This window comes from Lampris incognitus, chromosome 7 (genome assembly GCF_029633865.1).
Source record: "Lampris incognitus isolate fLamInc1 chromosome 7, fLamInc1.hap2, whole genome shotgun sequence".
NCBI classification, from domain to species: domain Eukaryota; kingdom Metazoa; phylum Chordata; class Actinopteri; order Lampriformes; family Lampridae; genus Lampris; species Lampris incognitus.
The window spans coordinates 6,526,529-6,543,072 of record NC_079217.1 but is presented as its reverse complement, the minus strand read 5'-3'; the positions used below and the strand labels follow the sequence as shown (position 1 = coordinate 6,543,072).

General features: G+C 45.6%; 1 protein-coding gene across 1 annotated transcript in view; it reads right to left on the bottom strand.

Moving 5' to 3' along the window:
• Positions 1-16,544, bottom strand: part of dph1 (diphthamide biosynthesis 1) — a 138,738-nt gene that overhangs the window by 48,243 nt on the left and 73,951 nt on the right. The window contains exons 4-5 of the mRNA XM_056283623.1: positions 14,784-14,905; positions 3,771-3,925 (exon numbers count right to left, since the gene is read on the bottom strand). Of these exons, the coding sequence (XP_056139598.1) occupies positions 3,771-3,925; positions 14,784-14,905 (277 nt within the window). The remainder of the gene's footprint in view (positions 1-3,770; positions 3,926-14,783; positions 14,906-16,544) is intronic.

The window sequence follows — 16,544 nt, the reverse complement described above, 5'->3', positions numbered from 1 at the left end:
GGGGTCTAATGTGTGCCAAAAAAAATTCCCCACCAACACAAAAGATGATGGAGTCATAGATTCATGCTATTTTCGCCAAATTCTGACCCTACCATCTTCGTGTCACAGCAGAAATTGAGATTTGTCACACAAGGTGATGTTTTTCCAATCATCAAATCCTTCAGTTTTGATGGTTCTGTGTCCAACGTTGCCTCATGTTTCTGTTATTAGCCGACATTTTCCGCTTCTGGTGTGGGACGATGGCAACTCGAATTCACGTTTGCGGCGGCCTCACCCAGTACCGTCCATGTAGTGTCTTTGTCCACATCTGTGTCTAAGTTTGTCTTCGTTTGATGGCTGTGAGAGCTGGCGCTGGATCAGCTGGGAGAGCTTGGTCTGCTGCATCCTGTGGGCCCAGGTACCACGGCCCTGCCTGGAGCTGTGCACGAAGACGAAACACCGAGGGCGGTCTGACAGGACGTGGAAGCGGGGCAGGCTAAGCTAACTGCTAGCTCACACAGACCAGCAGTTCAAACAGTCATCCTGGCTGGCGTTTGTTCTCCTGGACAGTTATTTTTTTTAAATATTAAATTTAGATATATGTGTTAGTTTGGATATATGTGTTCTTGTAGTTTTTGGATGTGTGTTTTTGTCTTTGTGTTGCACTGCTGTGGGTTGGGGGGAAATGATGTTTCGTTTCATTTCATGTGCGCAAGTGCATGAAATGAAATAACAAAGCGTTTCTGATTCTGATGAGTGGAACCCAGTGAAGTCTACTGTTGATAGAGTCCATCCGCTTCAAGTTCAACACATTTTGTATCATACACGCCCTTCTACACATCACTGTAAAGACTCATTATTTGTGGCCTTCCTGTCAGCTTGAACGAGTCTGACCATTCTCCTCTGACCTCTCTCATGAACAAGGAGTTTTCATCCACAGAACTGCTGCTCACTGGATTGTTGTTGTATTTTGCACTACTACTACTACTACTTTCGGCTGCTCCCGTTAGGGGTCGCCAGGAGTCAATCCATTTCATTTCCATCTCTTCCTGTCCTCTGCATCTTCCTCTGTCACATCAGCCACCTGCATGTCCTCCCTCACCACATCCAGAAACCTCCTCTTTGGCCTTCCTCTTTTCCTCTTCCCTGGCAGCTCCATATTCAGCATCCTTCTCCCAATATACCCAGCATCTCTCCTCCACACATGTCCAAGCCATCTCAATCTTGCCTCTCTTGCTTTGTCTCCAAACCGTCCAACCTGAGCTGTCCCTCTAATATACTCGTTCCTAATCCTGTCCTTCTTCATCACTCCCAGTGAAAATCTTATCATCTTCAACTCTGCCACCTCCAGCTCCACCTCCTGTCTTTTCATCAGTGCCACTGTCTCCAAACCATACAACATAGCTGGTCTCATTACCATTCAGTAACCCTTCCCTTTAACTCTTGCTGGTACCCTTCTGTCACACATCACTACTGACTCTTCTCCACCCACTCCACCCTGCCTGCACTCTCTTCTTCACCTCTCTCCTGCACTCCCAATTACTTTGGACAGTTGACCCCAAGTATTTAAACTCATACGCCTTCGTCACCTCTACTCCTCGCATCCTCACCATTCCGTGGTCCTCCCTCTCGTTCATGTATAGCTATTCCGTCTTGCTCCTACTGACTTTCATTCCATGTTGTTTTTCGCACTGTTCTCTGTAAAGTCTGCAGACTGTAAAGTCTGCAGACTGTAGTGTATAAAAGTCCCAGGCAGTCAGCAGTTTCTGAGATCTGCAACCAAAATGCCAACATGTCTTGGCAACAACAATCATTCTGCATCTACCACAGTCTAATGTTTGGTCCAACAACAACTGCAACTCCTTACCACGTCTGCATGCTTTGCACACTGAGTTGTAGAAACACAATTCACCGTTTGGCTGTTTGTGTTAACAAGCAGTTATACCCAATACAAACGTCCACTGACTATATCTGCACAAATGGAACTATACACAACCACAAAAATGCATGTATATGTAACCACAACTATACCTGTGTTCATATACACACACAAAAATCTCCCACAAAACACAATATACACAGTGGCAGGTCATGATAAAAAAAAAAAAACACGCACTTGACCCCCCCCCCCCACACACACACACACACACTACTAGAGTGCCCACGAACACACGTCTGTGTACATATGCACACATACACAAAATTCTCCCACATAAAATGTGACCCACACAAACACTGAAACACTGGCAGAGCAAAGTGTGAAAACTACACTGGCCTTTTTCATACACAGGCACACAACTAGACACCAACCCACACACACACACGTGCCCACAAACACATACATGCCAGTGTACACATGCACATTACTCTCCTACACAAAATGTGACATATTTTCAAACTAGCACAGCATAGTGTATTTTAAGACCCTAGTTACATACATGAGCAACAACACACACAAGCACGCATGCACACACGCACACACACACAAACTGAACAAATGCATCCATATACCAACATGCTAAAGTGCATATGCATAGAAAATGTGACACACACACACACACACACACACACACACTGGAGGGGCTTGGTGTAGAAATACCCGGCCACATCAGTCGGGACCTTGGCTGGTGCTGGTCCGACACAGCACAGCAACAGTGTGGAAAGTGATGTACGGCAGGGAAGACGGGGGCTGGGGTAAGTGAGCAGAACACACACGACCCAGCCACTGAAGCATAGCTGCTTATGTAAACAGCTAACATCGGAACAAAGTGAGCGAGGAGGGTTTAGCGAGTTCACCCCCTCCTTTCAAGTCCAGAATAGCTGCAACTGGATTTCCCAAGCCCACACTCGAACGAGACTTCAAGAAGCGGTAGTTTGCTCATGACAATTTCACGACTCGTGATTAGGTATACTTGCAAAAAAAAAAAAAAAAAAAACCCACATACAGGGCATCCGGGCAGCACCACAGTCTATTCTGTTGACTAACAACATGGGGATCGCTGGTTCCAGTCCCCGTGTTACCTGTTACCGAGGCCCCGGCTTGGTCGGGCGTCTCTACAGACGCAGCTGGCCGTGTCTGCGGGTGGGAAGCCGGATCTGGGTATGTGTCCTGCTCGCTGCACTAGCGCCTCCTCTGGTCAGTCGGGGCACCTGTTCGAGAGGGAGGGGGAACTGGGGGGAATAGCGTGATCCTCCCGCCTCTACGTCCCCCTGGTGAGACTCCTTACTGTCAGGTGAAAGGAAGCGGCTGGTGACTCCACCTGTATCGGAGGTTCATTCTCTGAACAGTGGACTTTCTGGACTGTGCTGTTAACTTCTTTCTTCTTTTTTTTATACTTTGTTCTACCTGTTTTTGTATGTTTTTGGTGGTGTCGTTTTTAGGGAAATTTTGGATGTGTGTTTTCGTCTTTTCTGTCGCGCTGCTGTCGGCTGCAGGAAACGACAATAAATTGTCCCCCATTCCTGCTCGTCCGCAGCCCTCCACAGATCGGCAGAGGGGGTGGAGCAGCGACCAGAACGGCTTGGAAGAGTCGGGTAATTGGCCGGATTCATTTGGGGAGAAAACCCCCCCCCAAAAAAAACAAAACACATACACCATTACATACGGACAAATTTGTGCGTGTCTGTACGTACGTGTAAAGAGCACAGCAAACACACTGACGGGAAGATTAGGCCGAACAAGCCGGTGAACATATCTGAGTCAAACTGATAACGCCTATATACTCAAAGCAGGACGTCATAATCACTCTCGCCAACTTTCATACGCACACAGACACACGGTGCCGACTCACCTGCAGCGCGGCCACAAACTGAATGGTGCTGACAAGTGCCAGTGTGTGTCCGCGGGGGAAGTTAAACTTGACCGTGTCCAGGAAGTGTGCGTTGTCCATCTGGATATCCACAAACACGTACAGCATCTTAATGCCGGCTGTGGAGTCGATGGGAACTGCAGGGAGACAAAAACACCGGAGAGGAGGCATAAATAATTCACCCCGTCATGACAGGTCAGCCTGCGGTGGTATATATATATACACTATTCATGGAACCTCCACCCTGACATGCACACGTACGGCGATACGGCTTTGTAAAAACGTGCTTTTGTACGTATCTAGGTGTGCAGGGGGGGCAACGCGGTCATCGAACACGCGGCAACCAGAGCAAAGACATCAACTATTTAGGGAAGGAGAGGGACACGTGATTACTTTTAATGCCTTTAATTTCACAGGCCATTTATGATGCTGTGTGGATCTCAGGAGATGTAGATAGAAACATGTTGAGCTAAAGGCAGAAAGGAAAGGGGGGGGGTACAGGAAAAGAGATGGGGGAGGGGGGGCAGAGTTCCTCTTTACATTCAATTTGCAGGTCACAAGCCAACAACGGGCGGCACGGTGGCGCAGTGGTTAGCGCGGTCGCCTCACAGCAAGAAGGTCCTGGGTTCGAACCCCGGGGTTGTCCAACCTTGGGGGTCGTCCTGGGTCGTCCTCTGTGTGGAGTTTGCATGTTCTCCCCGTGTCTGTGTGGGTTTCCTCCCACAGTCCAAAGACATGTAGGTCAGGTGAGTCGGCCGTACTACATTGTCCCTAGGTATGAATGTGTGGGCTCTGTGATGGTCTGGCGGCCTGTCCAGGGTGTCTCCCCGCCTGCCGCCCAATGACTGCTGGGATAGGCTCCAGCATCCCCCGCGACCCCGAGAGCAGGATAAGCGGTTCGGATAATGGATGGATGGAAGCCAACAACGCTTTGTTGCAAATTAATTCAGCAAACGGCCAGGAAGGATGCAAATGTTTCAGGACTAGCGTAGCTTAGGCGATGGCCCAGATGAACACGCGGAAGGAAGGACGAGGGAGAGAGGAAGACAGAAAGGGAGCAACACGTCGTAGGGTCGGGGATGAAGGGCGAAGGGAAGGGGGGTGTTTGGGTTCTGAAATAGGGACAGTGAACAGAGAGCTGGGGGGTAAGAATGGGAGCGGCAGAAGCTGTGAAAGACATCCATCCAGACACGAGACCGGGCAAGAGATGGATAGATGCCGGCGCTGGGACGGAGAAAGCCCGATGAAAGACGACTTGACGGCACACTGGGAATTGCATGTGGGGGCTGGCAAGCGACTTGATTATATATTGTATAGGTTTATAAAGACAGGGAAGAGGAGAGAAAAGGCTGGATAGAAACGGGGTGTGTACGGGTGCATTTTGTGTGTGTGTGTGTGTGGAGGTGGTCAATTAGCCGGCGTGAGGTAATATAAATAGAGTGGGATTTGAGCAGAGGAGAGTGAAAGATAAAATGGGTGAAAGATGAGCAGCCCCAGGTCTACACGCTGGGTGAGCGTGAGGAGTCAAATGAGGTGTGGGAGGGTGATTTTTCTTCCTTTCTGTGGGACGGGGGGTGAGTAAAAGCCCAGACTGAGTTGTATGGCTGTCTGTCGCTTGTTTACAAGTACTCCCCAAATGTAAAAAGAGCAAAATAAAGCGGCATCGATCCGCCCTGGGATCACATTAGCGTGGCGGCGGAGTGCACTTAGCCGCTGCAACCAGAGACACGGCCATGGAGATGGACAAGACGCTCATGCACCGTCAGTGTCTTTACTCATCTGTGTGTTATGTTAACGGTGAATCAACAGACTTCCTTATTAACAGACATACAGACAGAGACACCTTCACACACCGTGACAACAATAGCAAGCGGTGTGGACATCATGTTGGACAAAGTAGTAAGATATGTTTTGTAAAATATGTTGACGTCAACGACAATGATACTCTTAAGATCCCGTGAACAGGTTTCTGTGCTCGACCTATTTCAAAATTTGAGGAGCCCTGCATCACTAACAATCACTTTTTATATATTATATTTTCATTTCATATATCTTGTAAATCCATATAATTTTTTTATCCTGTTGTTGTTGATTTTTAACATGATGATGGTGGTCGCTCGGCTCGGGTCCTGGGCTGTTCCGGTGGCGCCTGGACACTGCTTGGCATCCTGCGCATCATATTCTTCATACATTTTATAATTCCATTATAATTCTGATATCCTCTTTCAATGTTGTATTGTGTAAACATAACATCCGTTGCACGTTGCCCGTCTTGGGAGAGAGATCCCTCCTCTGTTGCTCTCCCTGAGCTTCTCCCTATTTTTTCTCATCGTTAAAGGTTTTTTTTATTATTTTTTTTAGGTTTTCATTTTTTGAGGGAGTTGTTCTTTATCCGATGAGAGGGTCTAAGGACAGGATGTTGTGTTGCTGTAAAGCCCCCTGAGGCAAATGTGCGATTTGTGATATTGGGCTATACAAATAAAATTGACTTGACTTTAAAATGAGAATAAACCTTATTAGATGACCTCGCAGAGTCAGACTTCTAAAGAGGCATATCTGCATCTGCATACACTAAATACCAACAAAAACAGCAAAAAAAAGCACAAAAAAACAAAAACAAGAAAAATGTGGTGCTATGATACATCATCCACTCCACCTAGTCCTAGATGGGGGCTACCTCATAAAGGAAGTGAAAGAAACAGCATGTGGGAGAAAAAAAGCAGACGCAGGGACAGGGAAGGCGAGGGAGATACGGCCTCTCTAGAGTCTGCTGGGACTCTGGCTAATGATGCTCCACAACATCTAAGCTAGGTCTTCCATGTTGTTCACTGGCACCCCAGTGCCTCGTGTTTTCTCCACTTTTGTGGAATCTGAAGTGTGGTCAGAATGACCTCATTAGGGCTGCAACTAAAAATTGTCCTCATAATCAATTAATTGATTGATTTCTTTTTTCAATTAACTGATAAATCATTAAGTTTGTTAAAAATCAAAAATACTGACGAATGCCCACCTTAAGTTTCCAGAGTCCAAAGTGATGTCTTAAAACTCTTGACTTAGTCTGACCAACAGCCAAAAAAAACACTGATTCACGTATGAATTTCATCATGACATAAATCAGAGGAGGGCAAGCAAATTTAAGCATTTATGAAACTGCAATCAACAGATGTTTGGTATTTTTACTTGGTGAGTTATTCAAACAATAAATCGAATACCAAAATTGTAATCGACTAACTCATTAATTGACTAATAATTTCAGCACTAGTCCTAACCCAGCCACCAGGGATGCACAAGCCAGTGCATTCTTAGTGCTGGTCCCAAACCCGGATAAATGGGGAGGGTTATGTCAGGAAGGGCATCCGGTGTAAAACCTTTGCCAGATCAAATATGCGGATCCATATCGGATCGGTCAAGGCCCGGGTTACCAATGACCACCACCGATACTGTTGGCCAGCAGGGTGCTGGTGGAAACTATGCTACTGTTGGGTGAAAGAGAAGGAGAGGAGGAAGGCATGTCCAGATGCAGCGGGAGCGGAGGAAGGGTAGGAGTGTGGAGGTGAGAACCGGAACTTTGAATGTTGGCACTGTGACTGGTAAAGGGAGAGAGCTGGCTGATATGATGGAGAGAAGGAAGCTAGATATACTGTGTGTGCAAGAGACCAGGTAGAAGGGGAGTAAGGCCAGGAGCATCGGAGGTGGGTTCAAACTCTTCTACCATGGTGTGGATGGGAGGAGAAATGGGGTAGGGGTAATTCTGAAGGAAGAGCATGTCAAGAGTGTGTTGGAGGTGAAGAGAGTGTCGGACAGAGTGATGAGTATAAAGCTGGAAATTGAAGGTGTGATGATCCCCGTGACCCTGAGAGCAGGATAAGCGGTTCAGATAATGGATGGATGATGAATGTTGTCAGCATATGCGCCGCAAGTTGGGTGTGAGATGGAAGAAAAAGAAGAATTCTGGAGTGAGTTGGATGAAGTGGTGGAGAGCGTACCCAAGGAGGAGAAAGTGGGGATTGGAGCGGACTTCAATGGGGATATTGGTGAAGGCAGCAGGGGTGATGAGGAGATGATGGGTAGGTATGGTGTCAAGGACAGATGGGGTGGATTTTACGAAAAGGATGGAAATGGCTGTGGTGAATACACATTTCAAGAAGAGGGAGGAAGACAGGGTGACGTATAAGAGTGGAGGACGGCACACACAGGGTGACGTATGAGAGTGGAGGAAGGCACACACAGGTGGACTATATATGTTATGCAGGAGGTGCAATCTGAAAGAGATTGGAGACTGCAAGGCGGTGACAGGGGAGAACATAGCTAGCTAGCATCGGATGGTGGTCTGTAGGATGACTTTGGACATCAAGAAGAGGAAGAAGGTGAAGGCAGAGCCAAGGACCAAATGGTGGAAGTTGAAGAAAGAGGACTGTTGTGTGGTGTTCAGGAAGGAGTTAAGAGAAGAGTTGCAGGGTGGCTGGGCAACTACTGCAGAAATGGTGAGGGAGACAACTAGAAAGGTACTTGGTGTGTCACCTGGACAGAGGAAGGAAGACAAGGAGTCTTGGTGGTGGAATGACGAAGTAGAGGGAAGTATACAGAGGGAGAAGCTGGCGAAGAAGTGGGGTAGTAAGAGAGATGACGAAAGTACACATGAATACAAGGAGATGCAGTGTAAGGCAAAGAGAGGGGTGGCAAAGGCAAAGGAAAAGGCATATGGTGAGTTGTATGAGAGGGATAATGAAGGAGAAAAGGATTTATACCATTTGGCGAGACAGAGGGATTGAGCTGGGAAGGATGTGCAGCAGACTAGGGTGATGAAGAATAGAGATGAAAATGTGCTGACAAGCGAGGAGAGTGTGTTGAGAAGGTGGAAGGAGTACTTTGAGGGGTTGATGAATGAAGAAAATGAGAGAGCGAGAGAGAGAGAGAGAGAGAGAGAGAGAGAGAGAGAGCGAGAGAGAGAGAGAGAGAGAGAGAGAGAGAGAGAGAGAGAGAGAAGGTTGGATGATGTGGGGATAGTGAATCAGGAAGTGTGGTGGATTAGCAAGGATGACGTGAAGGCAGCAAAGAAGAGGATGAAAAGTGCAAAGGCGACTGGTCCAGATGACATACCTGTGGAGGTATGGAGATGTTTAGGAGAGATGGCAGTGGAGTTTTTAACTAGATTGTTTAACACAATCTTGGAAAGTGAGAGGATGTCTGAGGAGTGGAGAAGAAGCATACTGGTACCGATTTTTCAAGAATAATGGCGATGTGTAGAGCTGTAGTAACTACAGAGGTATAAAGTTGATCAACCACAGCATGAAGATTTGGGAAAGAGTAATAGAAGCTAGGTTAAGAGGAGAGGAGATGATTAGCGAGCAGCAGTATGGTTTCATGCCACAAAAGAGCACCACAGATGTGATGTTTGCTTTGAGAATGTTGATGGAGAAGTATAGAGAAGGCCAGAAGGAGTTACATTGTGTCTTTGTGGATTGAGAGAAAGCATACAAAAGGGTGCTGAGAGAGGAGGTGTGGTATTGTATGAGGAAAATTGGGAGTGGCAGAGAAGTATGTAAGAGTGGTGTAGGATATGTGTGAGTGGTGGGATGTGCAGTAGGAATGACAGATGGGTTTAAGGTGGAGGTGGGATTACATCAAGCATCAGCTCTGAGCCCTTTCTTGTTTACATGGTGATGACAGGCTGACAGACATCAGGCAGGAGTCTCTGTGGACTATGATGTTTGCGGATGACATGGTGATCTCTACATGACATTGTGATCTCTAGTGAGAGTAGGGAGCAAGTTAGGAAGAGCCTGGAAGGGGGGAGGTATGCACTGAAGAGAAGAGGAAGGAAAGTCAGTAGGAGCAAGACAGAATACATACGCATGAATGAGAGGGAGGACAGCAGAAGTGTGAGGATGCAAGGAGTTGAGGTGGTGAAGGTGGATGAGTTAAAATACTTGGGGTCAACTGTTCAAAGTAAAAGGGAGTGTGGAAGAGAAGTGAAGAAGAGAGTGCAGGCAGGGTGGAGTGGCTGGAGAAGAGTGTCAGGAGTGATTTGTGACAGAAGGGTACCAGCAAGAGTTAAAGGGAAGGTTTACAAGATGGTTGTGAGACCAGCTATGTTATATATTTTTGAGACAGTGGCACTGACGAAAAGACAGGAGGTGGAGCTGGAGGTGGCAGAGATGAAGATGCTAAGAATTTCACTGGGAGTGATGAAGACGGACAGGATTAGGAATGAGTATATTAGCGGGACAGCTCAGGGTGGATGGTTTGTCTCCAAACCATCCACCCTGGTTTTTTCTTCTTGCCCTTTTGTATCTGTTTAAGTGGGTACTGCTGGCGTCGTGTGTGGCTGTTGCTCCCCCCACCCCCCATCCACCCCTGTATGTCTCTGTTGTGTTTATCTGTTGTCTTGTTTCACCGTCGTTTATTGTAAAGCGATTTTGAGTGTTAGAAAACTCTATATAAGGTTGATTTATTATTATTTTATTATTAAAGCAAGAGAGGCGAGATTGCGATAGCTTGGACATGTGCGGAGGAGAGATGCTGGGTATATTATATAGACTAAAAAAATATTATTATATATATTAGAAAAGCACTATATAAGACTGACTTATTATTATTATTATTATCATTATATTGGGAGAAAGATGATGAAGATTGAGCTGCCAGGCAAGAGGAAGGTCAAAGAGAAGGTTTATGGATGTGGTGAGGGACGACATGCAGGTGGTTGGCATAACAGAGAAACATGCAGAGGACAGGAAGAGATGGAAACAGATGATCTGCAGTGGTGAACCCTAACGGCAGCAGCAACAACAACAACAACAACGTCTTCATAGCGAGAGTGAAGGCCAGTGAGTCAAAAATGGGACTGTACCCACACGTCTACCAAAACTGTAAACTTTTGAGAATACTGAGTCAATTGAATTTCTGTGAATGTCTCTAGTCTTGGTTCACAGTCAAGTCAACAGGACTGAGTCAGCAATATTTATATGAGTTATTCTCATATTATGTCACATATCACGTGACAGCAACACATCCGCCATGTTGGAGGACAACGGCTCCAATGCATTGTATACCGTGTCGCTCTCACTGTGCGATGCTAAACGTTTTCTAAACAGTCAGAGTGGACAGAATTGGTTTCGAGGTTTGATTCACACAGAATAGCTATCGTGGTTTGATATCTTATAATGGTTAATTTCTGTGCTGGTTTTGGTTGTTCCAATCGAGCTGACAGAACAGAACAAGTCTTCCAAAGATAATCAGCCACCAAGGAGAAGAAACTCGAAGGTTGTCAGAGGAAAGAAGAAGAAAATGGATATCGAGGATAAGTCGGGAAGATCTTACAGATGAAGTTAAGATACATGCTTTTACAAAGGGGAAAAAGCAGCGTGGTCCTTTAGAAATTGAGACAACAAGAAAAACTGCACCTGTCCGCATCCATGTGGAGCATGTCATTGGCCAAGTTTGGAGAACATTTACAATTTTACAAGGAATTTTACCAACAGACTACCTCAGTAATAAGGACAGTGCTGGTATGACAACAGTGGATAAAACCGCCTTGGTTTCTTGTGCATTGACAAATGTGTGTGACTCAGCAGTTCCTTCAGACTGACACAACTCAAGTTATATATTATTCATTGTATAAAACTGTGATATAATTTTTTAAGAAACAAAAGCATTTAAAAATAAAGACAACATTTCAATTTTACTATACATTTTTCAGTTGTGTGTCAATCATCATCAGCAGTTATAAGCTAAATCTTAAAATTACATGGTTTGAATGTAATTATTACAAGAGGGAGAGAAACGGCTTTTGTTTTGTAAATTTGTTAACATATTGGTCTAACATATCAGTAACTGTGAGTTTTTCCATATATCTCACCTTGGTTTTTCCATCTAAAGCTTGTACATAATTCTTGATTGAAGCCATTGTGGAATTGCATGAGATTGGCCTAACAGCCGAAAATCCTCAGTGTGTCGTTAGGCCAGAACTTCATAAAATGTATTGTAACTGTTTTTCGAAGAGCGGATCACAACTGCGATGTTTTATTTCTGTAAGTTTGTCTGATTTTCGCTTAAAATTTCGTTCTTGTAAACACAGATCGACAATGAGAACTTCAGTGTAAACAGTGGTTGCTAAGGTCTAGCTGTCCTCCAACATGACGGAGCTGCTCGTCGTCAATGAAAAAGTCACGTGATTGAGAATAACCCATAGTGCGGACTTCCGGTGATTGGCTGGACAAAACGGCAGCTTAGGTTTCTCGCTCTCTCCCCTTTTCCCCACAAATACATTATTTTCTGTCAGTTTAACCTTGTTTTCCCTTTTAAATACTTGATAAGTGTTGAATATGTCGAATTGAACCAAGAAACCTGCTACAATCTTAGCTATGAGCTCAGGCAAAATCTCAAAAGATCCCGATATCTAGGCCACAGCCGACCGAACTGGTAATGGAACCTACAATGTGACTACCTGGAGGCCTAAGCTAAATCGGCTACATGAAATGGGTCAAGGCACTGTTGAAAAACCTAGTGCAACACAATCTGGAACAAGAGAGGCGTCCATATATTGGGTGACGTTAACAACAAAGATGGTCTCAGATCATTTCAGGACCTTAAAGACAGCTATACACTACCAGGCACTTCATTCTTCTTTTATTTGAAGCTTAGGGCATCCCTCAAGGCTCATGGTGTGCCATGGAATCAACCCTTAACACAACATTCCATATTATCATCAGTTCCGGGGGGGGGGGGGGGTCCTAAAGGATGTCTGCATTTTTTGCAAAATTACTTGAAGCCTCGTAGAAGAACGGGCAACGGCGTGGACGGGCAATGGAGAAGTGATATCTCTTAACTTAGAACCAAATTTCGATTAGGACTCTGTTTGGGCTAATATTTTGTTGGCTTCCCGCAATCCCGACCATCAACAAATTCACCTAAACTATGTGCATAGAACTTACCTTACTCCTAGGAGCATGCACCTCATGAAAATTGCAACCGATCCCCTCTTTTCCCCATGACCTCTGCGGGTCCATGGAATCTTTCTCCACATGTTCTGAGAGTGCCCACCAGTAGCTCCCTCTTGGAGAGAGGTAGCCACCTGATATGTTCTCTATAACTGTGCCTGTATCTGTACCCACTATGATCTTGAATGATCCGTCTCAATTAACAATTCATGAATATCAGAAGCGAATTGTTTTTGCAGGCTCAACAGCAGCTAAAAAACTCACTGCAGTGCATCGGAAACAACCCAACAAACTGTATATTTATTACTCACTGGATTCTCACATTTCTCGACATTATCCACATGGAACAATCAACTGCCCGTGTACATGGGGCATCGAAGACGACCTGAATCAACGGTATCTGGCTGCTGAGAAACTGAAGGCTGCAGTATAGTCATTATTCTGTAAAAGAATCTGTGGGTCTTTCCAGCATGATCCTATAGGTCCTGGGGGTGGGGTGGGATGGGATGGTGTTGTTGCTGCTGTTGTTTTTGTTTTTTGTATTGTAATATCAGTCTGTCAAGTTTCTGTCTTTGTATTCCAACTTGTGTATTTTATTTTTAAATGTATGATTTCTAAAATGAAAACATCTGATCACAAAAAAAGGAATATTTGTTTAGTGCGAATTCACAATTTGGTCCTGCTTTACAAATCACAATCACATTCTGCACAGTGGATGACACCCCTGTCCTTGGAGCCTCTGATTTGAATGAGCAAAAACTTGATCTTTCATACTTTCAGAAAGATCAGTTAAAATTTGATCTTATGGGGCCCCATGCCTTAATCCTACTGGATGGAGAATTCAGAGGTGCTATGATGGTCCAATTTCAACGTGGTGAAAGAGTTTCTTAAGACTGGTATCGACCTCATCGTGCAAGCCCTTGCTTATATAGTGTCCCCCTGAGTGTGGAAGCCAATTTGTGCCATGTTTGTTGATGAACACAGATCCAGTGACCCACTCCAATGCAAGAGTGCACATAAACCCCTACCACGATCCACCCATGCACGCACACACGTACACACACAAAGAGGGTGCTCGTGGATGAATTAATATTCTGCTAGTCATTTCTGGTATTTGGGAGAGTTGAGGCTGTTCTGGCAGAAATATATCAGAACTATTGATTTAGCATTTCCTTCCATGTTCAACAGGAGACAGAGAGCAGGGCCGAAGGTGAAGGGTCTATAAGAGCCGCTAACGGTTTTGAAAGGACAGCCCTAATGCATGTTCCCTATTGATCAGCTGAGTAAATGTGCTGTCCAGGCTCCAAAGGTCTGATGTGCCCTCCATGCTAGAGCTAGGCAAGCAACACTAACTAGTTACTGCCTCAGTTCATCTACGAGTCTGCTCGTCTTTGTGTCTTGCTTTTTTTATTGCTTTTTTTTTTGTTTTTGTTTTTTAAGGACCACTTTGGGGTTTTGTGTCCTTGATGCTTACTCGTCTCGTGTGTTTTGGTGTTATACAATTATTGTAAAACACAATGTGTGTGGGCGGCACGGTGGCGCCGTGGTTAGCACGGTCGCCTCACAGCAAGAAGGCCCTGGGTTCGAGCCCCGGGATACTCCAACCTCGGGGATCGTCCCGGGTCGTCCTCTGTGTGGAGTTTGCATGGTCTCCCCGTGTCTGCGTGGGTTTCCTCCGGGGGCTCCGGTTTCCGCCCACAGTCCAAAGACATGTAGGTCAGATGAATCGGCCGCACTAAATTGTCCATCGGTATGAATGTGTGTATGTGTGTGTGTGTGTGTGTGTGTGTGTGTGTGTGTGTGTGTGTTGGCCCTGTGATGGCCTGGCAGCATGTCTAGGGTGTCTCCCAGCCTGCCACCCAATGACTGCTGGGATAGGCTCCAGCATCCTTACGACCCTGAGAGCATGATAAGCAGTTCAGATAATGGATGGATGGATGGATAGTGTGTGTTGTGTGTGTGTGTGTGTGTGTGCGCACACAGAGAGAGGAAAAGATCTACAGAAACAACAAAAGAAAACACAGGAGAGAAGGAAATAGAAAGTGACACTAACCGAGACAGCTGTGGCCATAGTGCACCATGAAGTCAGCTCCAAGTGCTCGGGCAGTGAAGTCGTCTATGCAACAGGCCCCATACGTCACGTCCCCCATCACAATGGTGTCCGCCTCAGTGAACCTGGAAGGGACACACACGGAGAGACTAATCAGTCCGGTCACAACCCACAATACACCCCTCCCTCTGATTGCTACCATCGTGATCAATAGGCACAGCATGCAGGGTGTGGTGGGATTATGAGAGTTGAATATGATCAATCCAAGGCCACTCTCTTTAGACAGCGCACGCAATACAGTCACTGACCGAGCGTCAGTCAATGAGTACAGCACGCAGCTACTGTATCGCTCTTAATGACAAGTACCTTTCATCATATTTAACGGCTTAGATGCGACATATCAATGTTGCTTTAGAAGCTGACTGGTGGCTGCAGTCCGGTGTGACTGGTTAGTCGGAATCAGAATCCTTTTACTGGCCAGGCATATCTACACATACAAGGGATTTAGCTTGGTGGTTGCTTGTTTACTTGTGAAAGACAATTAAAACATAAAAAAACAATATAAGGCAGTAAAAACAGTAGGTAAATAAGACTGTCAAAATCTAGTATATGGTTGGACCATGTATGGTCAATGTTGGAAATTGTGGCCAATTTGTTACAGGGATAGTCAGTAGTAGTGTCTGTACTGTGAATTCCTGGATATTGAATGTTGATCTGCAATTTTCTGTTCTGATGCCAGTAATGTGTTGTTAGCTACAGTTAAAAAAAAAAAGGTTATAAATGCAGTTGCAAAAACAACACTTTCCACTCATATCTTGTAATGTTTGATTTTAAAGAGAGCTTATTTTAATTGTAGGTATCCATCCATCCATTATCTGAACCGCTTATCCTGCTCTCAGGGTCACGGGGGATGCTGGAGCCTATCCCAGCAGTCATTGGGCGGCAGGTGGGGAGACACCCTGGACAGACCACCAGGCCATCACACAGGGCCAACACACACACACACACATTCATACCTAGGGGCAATTTAGTACGGGCAATTCACCTGACCTACATGTCTTTGGACTGTGGGAGGAAACCGAGCCCCCGGAGGAAACCCATGCAGACACGGGGAGACCATGCAAACTCCGCACAGAGGACGACCCGGGATGACCTCCAAGGTTGGACTACCCCGGGGCTCGAACCCAGGACCATCTTGCTGTGAGGCGACTGCGCTAACCACTGCACCGCTAATTGTAGGTATACCTCTTCTAATTATCAGTTAACTCCTCCTCCTCTTTCATCTGTTTCTATCTGCAGATGTCTCTCATTTTCCTAAGACCTACTCTGTATTGACAAGTGAATTCACAAAGACTGGACTGCGGCTGCTGATGGCACCATGAATTGCGCATCATTTACAACCAAGTACACCTGGCTGCAGCCTGCAAAAAGGGGCAACAGTATCTGTCTGTGGACTGCAAGACAGGAGTGTAACGTACGAGACACGCCCCCCCAAGAAATGCCCACTTGCCAGTTCAAGAAACACCCTTCCAGTACAAGAAATGCCCCTACCCCCACCCCCTGCACTGAGGTTAAGGTTGGGATATTAAGGTTAGAGCAAGTGATGAGAATTCTGCAACAAGTTACATCCCTGAATGTTCTTTTTCCCCCCAAACTGTTATTAGTGTTTGTTAACATTGTAAACGATGGTTTCTACATTTGTTTCAACATCTTTTTTTTTAAAACATACGTAAAAAATAATGGCATATAAACATTATATATATA